The sequence below is a fragment of the Buceros rhinoceros genome, unplaced genomic scaffold, assembly GCF_000710305.1.
Source record: "Buceros rhinoceros silvestris isolate BGI_N320 unplaced genomic scaffold, ASM71030v1 scaffold14575, whole genome shotgun sequence".
Taxonomy (NCBI): Eukaryota; Metazoa; Chordata; class Aves; order Bucerotiformes; family Bucerotidae; genus Buceros; species Buceros rhinoceros.
In genome coordinates, this window is record NW_010411267.1 from 33088 (window position 1) to 43668 (window position 10581).

At 35.8% G+C, this 10581-nt stretch overlaps 1 protein-coding gene across 1 annotated transcript in view; it reads right to left on the reverse strand.

Moving 5' to 3' along the window:
* The window catches only part of GK (glycerol kinase), a 26821-nt gene extending 19887 nt beyond the window's left edge, over positions 1-6934 (reverse strand). Inside the window, exons 1-8 of the mRNA XM_010135956.1 lie at positions 6743-6934; positions 6055-6128; positions 5300-5406; positions 4631-4708; positions 3543-3622; positions 2332-2469; positions 1713-1822; positions 1060-1126 (exon numbers count right to left, since the gene is read on the reverse strand). Of these exons, the coding sequence (XP_010134258.1) occupies positions 1060-1126; positions 1713-1822; positions 2332-2469; positions 3543-3622; positions 4631-4708; positions 5300-5406; positions 6055-6128; positions 6743-6934 (846 nt within the window). The remainder of the gene's footprint in view (positions 1-1059; positions 1127-1712; positions 1823-2331; positions 2470-3542; positions 3623-4630; positions 4709-5299; positions 5407-6054; positions 6129-6742) is intronic.
* Between the last annotated feature and the right edge of the window lie 3647 nt (positions 6935-10581).

The following is a 10581-nucleotide window of genomic DNA, read 5'->3' on the forward strand; positions in this document are numbered from 1 at the left end:
GGAAAGAGAAACAAAAGTTCACATTTAAGGTGACCAGCTATTCTGTTTCGGTCACCAGGTAGTATCTTTCTCCATTGACCTCACTCATTCAGCTTAATACAACTCACTCTCACCCAACCTTCACATTAATAAAAGTCAGCAATGACTTCTGGTGACATCTCCATCAACAGATTAGCAAAACCGCTTACATTTCAGGCAAGCTAGAGTTGCATTTTAAGTAAAAATCTCGTAACATGTCTTAATTACAAAATGCCTGTATATTCTTAGTAAACAATAGGGCAAACTACTGGGAAAAATAATGCAAAATCACAAAATCCAGTTTATCTCATTCTGAAGCTAATAAATTAGATGGCACTGTATCAGAAGAGTTGGTAGTGCACCAAAATAAATTTGAAATCTCAACCTCACAGTAACAATTAATTATTTACTCCTAAGTAATATTCATAGTTGCACTGGAAGCAGTGTGATCAAAAAGACAGCACAATATTCAAAAATATTTTCTTACCCAGTGCTGTGTAAAGATACATGGCAAGGAAGTTTATTTTTCAAAAAGAAGGCAGTCTAACGTGTCACTTGTGATTTTCCAGTTCACGGAAACTGACTAATCTTGCCTTCAGTTATGTGGAAATAAGACATTACACATCTTGTCCAGTCTTCTTAGATCACAAAGACTTCCATTGCAACTTTTGTCTCTTCTTTTCAATTGTACAAGAAGTCTAATAACAGCAATCTCATGCTTTCATTCTACTGATTATACATTGCATTCTAATAGGTAGTTTTTAAATCAAGAAGCAACTGTACTAAAAAAAATTAAATCTTTATCCTTATGAAAAACCTCTTCCATCTTGTTTTGTCTGTTTGACACTTAAAAGAGGAAACCACAAATATTCAACTTCATGTATTATACAACAGTAGATACAGAAGACATGCTAATCATAAACCAAACAATTTTAGTCTAGAAAAAGCCATCAGTCTTAATCTATGGAAAATCTGTCAGATCTGTATTGATACAGTTACATTTTTACAAGACTAACTTCATTCATGCACAAGAAAACATACCATCAGGCCATAAATCTCAGAGGAGCTTCGTACTTTTGGGAGTATGTCCATAGGAATATCAAAGAATCTGAACGAAATACAGAATAAATTATCAACAATCGTCATTGCTAAATCAGAAAGCATTTTGCATTTATTTTCTTAAATAAGTTTAAGTTGAAAAAAACCCATAAACCCCCATGATTTCTAGAGTTTAATCCATCACTTGTCCATTCCACTTGTTATAGTACGTGACACTGAATCCTGGTGTAAAACAGCATATACATGAACATTTTGGAAACAGATCCCACTGTTCATGTGGGAAGTCATTCCTCTTATCTTTATACTATTGTTAATAAATTAAAATTTAAAATAGAGTCACTATCATTCTAACCACCTTACAATTTTGATTAAGGAAAAAAGAAACTATTAAAAATCATTGTTTTCATGAATCAGTCTTCTAGCTACAGAAAAAATCTGTGACTTTTAATTCATCCAGATAGTTTTATTTTTGACATCTGAAGAACAATGAATCTTAAATACTAATGTTAACAGTAAATACAACAGTAACTGCTGATCTTAGTCTAGTTAGGAGATTCTTACTATTAGATGAGTTTCTTCACACATTACTTAGAGCATCTATTTAAATAACAGTGTTCCTGGAAAACTGAACTTACTGGCAGAGCTCAGGGTCCCATTCCAAGGAATGAATGTTGAACAACATTGTTCTACTGGCATTGGTTACATCTGTACAGTGAACACCTCCATTCTTTCCACCTGTCAAACTCTGAAGAAGAAAAATAACAACAGTATTCACTAAGAAAAGATAGAGGCTTACTTCAACGAATTATGAAAAAAAACCTTCTAAATTCACAAAGCTTTCAGCTTGAGACTGGAAAATCTGACATTTCTTCAACAACTAAAGAGGCAGAACTGTTACAGTGGAACAAAAACATGAAAAAGGTGATAAGGGTACAACAGTACTTCCTGGATCCTTATATTGCAAAGGTGGCTAATACACCCTTGTAAAGTCCAAGATTTTTCCAAAAGCATGAGCAAAATTTCATAGCAACCTATAAATGGTAAACTACACATAAGCATCTACAAAAAAAATACAGTGATACGGGGACAGTAAAAGATCATATTGTACAGAACTTTAATGGAATTTCTTTTGTGGCTTGTATTGACACCACTGTGTGATCAGTCAGCATCATGTGTCGCAGTACTTGGCACAGAAATTTGCATGATTTGAAAATTCATTTTAAAAAGAGTGATAATAAACTCACAAATACATACCCATATAAGCCATGAATCAATAGTCCCAAACATAGCTCTTCCATCATCGACTGCTTGCTTAATCTCTTCCACATTATCCAAAAGCCATCTGAGTTTCACTGCACTAAAATAAGTACTAAGTGGAAGACCAGTCCTAAACTGTAAAATAAAAAAACCCAATAAAATAATTTAACCACCGTGGAATACTTTCCATGAATACTGGAATAGTAGTAGTTTACATGAAAACAGTAGTTTTATATAAAAATGGTAACAGAAAATGAAGAAAGACACAAAACTCAGAGAAATTGCACAACTTTGTTATTTAAATAAGCACTAAGCATACAATATACAAGTCTGAAAATATCAGAACCAAACGACCAGTGCATTAATGGACAAAGATCAAAGCTGATCTAAATGCAGTTCAAAGACCATCTGTGTGGAAATACTTGTTTGCAGAAGTCCTCCATTATCAAGGATATGTCCATATGACTACACAAGTGATAACAACAAAAAATGAGCAGCGTGGCACAGGAAAGGTGGAATTTGTATTCTACCAGAACTTAAAAATTGAATAAGTTTATATGCTTTTCAACAGTGATTTCCTGACATATAATATACAAATATAATATATAAATTGCAACATATAATATACAAAATACATAATACTTAAAAAATGAATCAAGGAAAATATAAATCAAAGAATTATGACACCTTTTTGCAAGCATTGATTTTCCAAATTGTTATATAAATATATATATACAATGAATTTGCTCTTCACAAACTATCTTCCCAGTTCTCAGGTTGGTTGCAATTAATTTCAATATTAAGGCATAAGATGAGAAAGGATAATACAGCTCATATCAATAAATTATTTTCCAAACAGTTTTCCAAACAGTTTTTTTCTACTTGCTCTTAATTTTTGTGTGTGATGGTTACTTATCATTGGATAGGCAGCACACAATTAAGCCTCACTAACGACTACTCTTTTAATGTCACTAGTGAGATATGTAAGGAGTGTTAACTACTTATTTTGAGGAAAATAAACATTTTCCAGTCTCATATTAGTGTATAGTATTACACATACTTTTTATTATTTGACAAGCTAAGAGGGCACTAGAAGATACAACTGATTTATTTTGTTTTGGGGAATTTTAAGCACACATCTCCAAAACGTTATATACCGTAGCAATAGGAGTTCAGCTACCTTTTAAATGTTCTGGAACATCTTTTACCTTAAAAAAGGATTTGTTTTCTCCCGGAATTCTTTTAAGAAGACGTTCAACTGTTGACTGGGTTCTCAGGTCAAGCCACACTAAAACCGTAAATAAAATTAACTGATCAACTAATTTAATACATGAAAAGTGACATGTACAAGCTTCTTCTACAAAACTAGAGCTCTTGCTGGTAAATTACAGTCTGCATTTTTAGCTTTTCATGTAGTTGAAAGAATATTCTATTGTTATTGTATTTTACAATTGCCATTGTACAACAATGCCCTGTTGTAAAAATTAAAGATGGTTAGACAAACTCATTTGATTTAGAAGAACAAAGAATCTGAGAAATAGCATAGGAATTTTCACACAATAGCACATATACTTTCCCCTTACAGAGCACTGCAAATGACTAGCACTACTTTGTTTAAAGCAGATGACTGTCATTAAACTAAGAGGTTAAAACAAATACCAGGTTGATTATTTACCATTCCTATGAAAACTTTGAACTGAAGTGTTATGTCAGAGTTATCAAGGTACAGCTGGGCTTAAGGTAAAGCTGTTAACAATATAGATTTTAGTACAGAAGAGTCCTAGTTTTACACTGATACCACACTAAACTAAATCTGGCACTTGACATGGCCTAAAAGACCAAATCTAGACAACTGTCATTTTTCAGTTGACGTAAAATGAAAAGCTAAGGTAAATTAAAAATAGAACTCCAAATCGGTAAGTATTTATTAAACCTACTTAACAAGTTTTTCCTTTAAAGTTAAAAGCATCCTGAAAATTTAATAAGCTCCTTCATTTAAAAGGAAGTGATTGGGCATGAATGAAAGCTTCATTACATGCCGGAAATGTAGAAAACTCCTCAGGAACATTGTTTTTTGTTAAAAGCCCATGAAGTGATTTATTAAGTAATAATTTTTACAGAATAGGGTTTTTTGGTGCACTGGTGTATACAGACACACAGCTTATGACACAGATACCAAAACGTCTAAGAAGTTAGTACGCTAGGACACAATGACATCTGCACAGGAAACTAGGAAAGCATTTTTCTACAACACACACACATTTTATATCACATATTCAGAAAGCATAGTAGTTACCAATAGCATTATAAAGAGGTTCTCCAGTTGTCTTGTCCCAAACCACCGTTGTTTCTCTCTGATTGCTGACTCCAATAGCTTCAAGATAAAACAGAAAGTATCCTTTTCAGAAGGTTTGTTTTCCCCTTTTGCGGGGTGAGGAAGGGAAGGGAGAGGTGCAGAGGAGGGAGGAACAGGTAGGGAGAAGAGGAAAGAAAATGGGAAAGAAAACGCTTCCAACTTTTTCATTTATAATCTAGAAATATTACTTCTAAAACCTCATCATTCAACTTTTGCTGCTTAACCTGTAAGCTCTAAACCTCTCTTTTTATTTTTTGTTTTTTAACCACAAACTGAGACAACACCACCACTGACAGGAAAATTAGATTTTCCCAATAAGTCCTAAATTAAATTTCAGAATTTCTTCATTACTTACCAAGACACTTGTCTCTGTAATTTTGCAAGATTAGGATAAGTCTACTTTCCAGATTCTGCATTGCTAATATACACGAAGGACTTGTTTTCTCATTATTCCTCCCCAACAAACTGCTCTCAATTCCAATTTAACATTTTCTTTGAGGCCAGCACATGCTGCCACCTTTCTGTTCACTGAGTTAAAAGCTAGAGAACCTGACTTGCTCAACCATGACTGTGTTAAAGCTCTCAGTTACCCTTAAGTACTAGGAATACCTTTTATGTTAGTGATGTCTATATTCAGTTGTTGCAGCTTCTCACAGGTCCTTTCCACACATTCATGGACAGAATTTAGTATTTCCTTTGGATCTTGTTCCACCCATCTTTAACAAACAGTAAACGCCAGTTAATGAAAATACAAAAAAAAAAATTACATTCACAGAAAAAAATAAATTCTAGTCTGAAAAACCAGTTGAGCATTTTGGCACAATCATAACCACAAAGTATGTTTTATACATGCAGAAAAAGTACCATGAATTTCAAACCCTTTTTAAACAGTAAGCTGTATTTTCACAACAAAACCATCCGCAGAAAACAAAGAATTTTGGTTTGTTTTACTCTGTACAGAGGTCTTTTGCAGCAAATGGCAGGTCAGTAAGAACAAATGAAGAAAACACCTCAAAGAGCAAACAAAGCAATTTCTATGGACTATGATTAAACTGTAAAAATGACCAGCTTTAAAGCTTTAAATGAAACTTCATGTCTCATTTAAATTTCAGTTTTAAACTTTAAAGTTTAACCTTTAAATATGTTAATGAGTGATCAGACTAGAGCACTAAGTTTATGTAACTCAGAGCACACACCAGACACCCAATGCAAGGTTTTTTATGCCTTTTTCCCTACCACACAGTCCTTTATAGCAGATACTATGTTCTTCGTAATTATTAATCAACTTCAGTTTTGATCATTCATAGATAAAAATACATAAGCTCTATCAAAATGTACACAAATATAACCCAGAAAATTCATACCCCTCTTTAGGGAACTTCTGCTGTATCTCAACTTGATGGTGGCTCAAAAGCTCTGCTGTTTTCGCATTAAAAACCTGCAAATACATTACACAACAGAATACTCTATGAACTCGTAAGTTTAAACAACAGTAAATTTTCTTCTTTTGAACAAACACTGTGCCATGATAATTGATAGTAATTTTCTATCATCAATTACCCATATAACCTGGGTTCAGATACATGAATTTTTGTAATTAAGGTAAGCAAAGAAGATTTTGGTAAGCTTTGCTGACAGTTATAACTGTGAGGGTTTTTTTAATGGATTGGGAAAGAACCACATCTTTTTTTTGTGGAGGCTGTTGAAATTAAACTAATGATGCATTTAGAACACACCTCTCAGTAAAATACTCACTGCTAGTCATAATAGCATTTCTTTAGTTCCTGCTCTGACACTCTGATGTCAGAACTATGCCTTTTCTTGCATTAGCTCTGTTTCACAGAATCAAACTCCACAACCTGGATAGGTTGTAAAGCAGGTATGTTTTATTCAGCTCTGCAGTGCTGGGTGCAGCAGGGAGGGTTCCCTTAACAGGCTCGCACGCCATTGGCAGTGAATGACCCTTGTTTAAAGCAGTAAAGCATACATATTCAAAAGGTTTCCTTGTCGCCTAATACATATGTATAACCTGTGCCCACTTCCTATTTTAACTAGGTCTCCTCCCCTCGGCGCATGCATAGTACACTCTGGTGGTCGTCTCTTGGTGGTCGTGGGGAGGAAGTAAGAGTCTTTAAGAGTCTTCATCAGGTCTGGCCTTTCGACCTCGGGTCCGTTGCTCATGCACAGTGGCGAGTGGGACTGGTGATAAGTCATCAGTCCGGTTTTAGCCTGTTCTGTCCCCATATTCTCCTTAACTGTCTCAGCTAGTTCTTGTGCCTCGCCCTGCTCTTGTGCCTCAATTTTTATGTTTCATGCCACTTTTACAAAGTAACACTACTTTTGCAAAGCTAACAAGCTTTGCAAGCCTAGTGAGCTACAAATTTTACCCAGAAAGTTATAAAATCATCTAAATATGCTAAAATCTACTGGAGCCCATACATCAGCTCACTTTTACGAAGAGGGATTCTAAGAGACAGACCATCGCATGTAGTTTAGAAATTGCATGAAGGACCAAACGGCAAAGAAAGAAAAAGCATCTAGGCAGAATCCAGTTTGTTTCAAAACAAACTACAAATACAGAGCTCATGAACAATCTGACAAGAAAAGAACGTCACTGCAGCAACACAATATATTAAAAAAGATAAAAACACGCAGAAAAGTGACTTAGGTTTGGATACACTACAATAAAAAACAGCAGAGTACAGAACCCTGAGGATATACTAATGGCTGTTCTGCAAGTTAGAGGCTCTGCCTTGTAGTAGAAGCTCAGCTAGAATACACAACGATCTTCATTAACCATCAGTGGCCTGTTTCCAAAAGTAATCTACAGTGGCCAAGCTAAGACAACACCCAGTAAAACATCCAATTTAATTGTACGAGTAAGGCAGTGTAACTGACTGGGCAATGACAACTTTCCTGTGAAAATTGTTCTTTCCCATTAGCTACATGCTGAATTTTTTGCTTGAAGAATGTTCAGGGACCTAGAAAGTAAATCTAACTGCAGACTCGGGTGAACTGAAGAACCTGCCAGTGGGACATCCTCCTATCTCTTTAGGGCAAGTTAGATTTAGAAAACGCTCTTGTGCTAAGGGTACAAAATTCATTTATACACACCCACTCTCTAGGATTACAACTGAATCTCTTCCAGACCTCCTTGGTAATGCTCTCTTCTCATTCCTCATTTTAGGAATTTCTGTTAAAGCCTTTAGTCCATAAACTCTTGATTTCATTTAGATAGTACAGATTAATCTGAAACTGTTAGAAAAATTTCTGACAAAAAGCAAACTAAGTTCAGATTCTCCAGTTTCTTTAAAAGCATAAAGTGTATATAGAGTTAAACTTTCAAGTTTGGAAGCATTCTAGTTATTGTTAGAATCAGAGAATAATTCAGACTTAAAGGGACCCTGAAAGATCTCTAGTACAACCTTCTGCTCAAAGCTGGGTCAGCTATCAGATTAGACCAGGTTGCTCAAGGACCTTTTCTAGGCAGGTCTTGAAAACCTCCAAGGATGGGAACTGCACAACCTCTCTGGAAAATACTAAAAGCTAATTTCCCCCCCACCCCAGAAAAGAAGTGTTAAAAAGATACATTTTTCCATTTCTGTTACCAGTTGGAAAGATTACATAGAAAAAGTACCACTGTGTTCCTTTTAACATACTTACTTATCTGTGCTTAATCTACCAGCTCAAGCTTGACATGAAGCTAACATAATAAATGGGTAAGCTCTGCCAGTACTATATATTTGGAAGAAACTAATGTAACGGGACACAGGACTTAAAATCCTACGCAACATAGTTAATGGGAGAGATTAAGCTTTGCATGCATGCAGTGAGTTTTTTTACTTGAAATTGCCTTTCTGCCAAAAGCATAGTAACATTTACTAAGTTTTCATAATAAAGAGAGAAAGGTAGAAGATGTTTTATTGAACCTGCATGTATCTGACCAGCTAAAATTTTAAATATAATTTGGTAATTGTTTACCATTAATCATTCAATATTCCTCAGCACAGAAGGCAGTGCATAAGGATTCCCACTGTTAGCAGGAAATAAATACAGATTCAATTAGACAAGTTCATTCACTGAACCTGGAGTGTGTGACCCGCAGATAATAAATGGCAAAGCTCCAGCACAGCAAGGCTTCCTGCCTCCAAGCAAGCTGTTCTAACAGCAATAAATTCTCAATGGAAGCAATAACATTACAAATGCACAGATTTTTTTCATGCCCATAGAGAAGAACTAGGTAAACACATTATCCTAATCCATCACATACAAAACTGAAAGCTTCTGACATCCTCAACAAAAGCAGCAGATACTCCCTGTATCTCGGGGCAAGGGATTAAAAATTTTCAGACAACAATACTGTGTTCTACAATGATAAACAGAATTCTGATACATAAAAGGATGCCAAACATAAATGAGTAATTACATTTAAACCTAGAAGATGATAAACAAAGTAGGGAATAAATAGAACAAATGTGACCTCCCCTCCTTCCCTGCTTCCCCCAAAACCCCCCACCTGTTACTAAAAAACAAAAAAACAAACAACCCCCCCCCCCCCCACAAACCAAAACCCACCCACAAGGGCCACACTGAAGAAGCTGGGGCAGCCTCATCCTTGTTTTGGTAACATATCAGGTCCTCTTAAAAAAAAAAAAAAAAAAAAAACAACCACCCCCCCCCCCCCAACAACCCCAAACCAACCCCAAACTGCCCTTGTTTCCCTCTGGCAGTGCTGGGAGATAGGTAACAATGAGTAATACAGATAAGGTAAATACATTCCTGTTGAAACAGGTTTGAAGTGCTTTTCTGTCCCTGCTTTCCTTTCTTTCATATTCCTTAAGAACTGGTTCCAGTTTAGGATACTGATCTCTTACTTTTTGTGGGAGGGGAAAGAAGTCAAAGTCAGTTTTGCCCTAATTTTATCAGCACTAGTCACAGAAGAATTGACTAGGCTATTTGGACACGTAGAGCTATCCTAAACAGAAACGATTTGATGAAAGACGGTGAAAACCACCAGATATGTATGGAATTCGCTGGTGAGAGATTAAAGACAGGGATTAAATAACACCCTCCTTCCACGCCCAACAAATGATCATACAAAGAATTAGAGCTTAAGGAGCCCTGAGTCTCAGAGTGAAGAAGAAAGACCTACTTAGCCACACCATATGTAAACCAGCAGAGAGGCACAAGGGTGATCAGTTAATTCAAGCTCTTTATAGGGTCTCTAATATAATACACGATGTCATATGATGGGGTGCAAACAGTTGCATGGCGTTACACTGCGTCTTTATCATCTCAGTGGAAAAGAATTCAGATCAGTCAGCTGTAACAATTTTTACAGAATGAAATACGAGACAAACAAACACGAGGCTCATGGAAGTCATGCAAGAAGCTGCACAGCTGAAAAAACATAAGTGAAAACACAGATTTTAGAAGTAACTTTTCATGATTCTCAAGCTTTCTCATGTAACTCTGTCTGTAGAAAAGCTACTTCTATTAGCCTATGCTGTATCTTCATGAGTTACTGTTAAGCTGGAACCACTACGGCTTTGCAGGTAAACCAGCTCAGAGCTGGAGTTCTGAAAATGTATTAAAACCAACCCAATTTGGATGACAGATGAACAATAATTCCACCTTTAGCATTTAACTAGGATTAGCGGGCAGGCAGAATTTATGAATAAGGACAGTTTAACAAGTCTCTCAGAAATTATCTTGTTTGGAAGGCTCCTGATGAACAGACCTTTCTCTCCCCTCAAGGAGGTGCTTATGATTATGGGAATAAAATCTAGTTATACAGTCAAGTTTTGCTTTTTCCCAAAAGATCATGTTACTTCAGTAGAGGTGAGAAATGGAGTCCCCTCTGAAGGGTAAGATCTACGGGTACTAAGTTT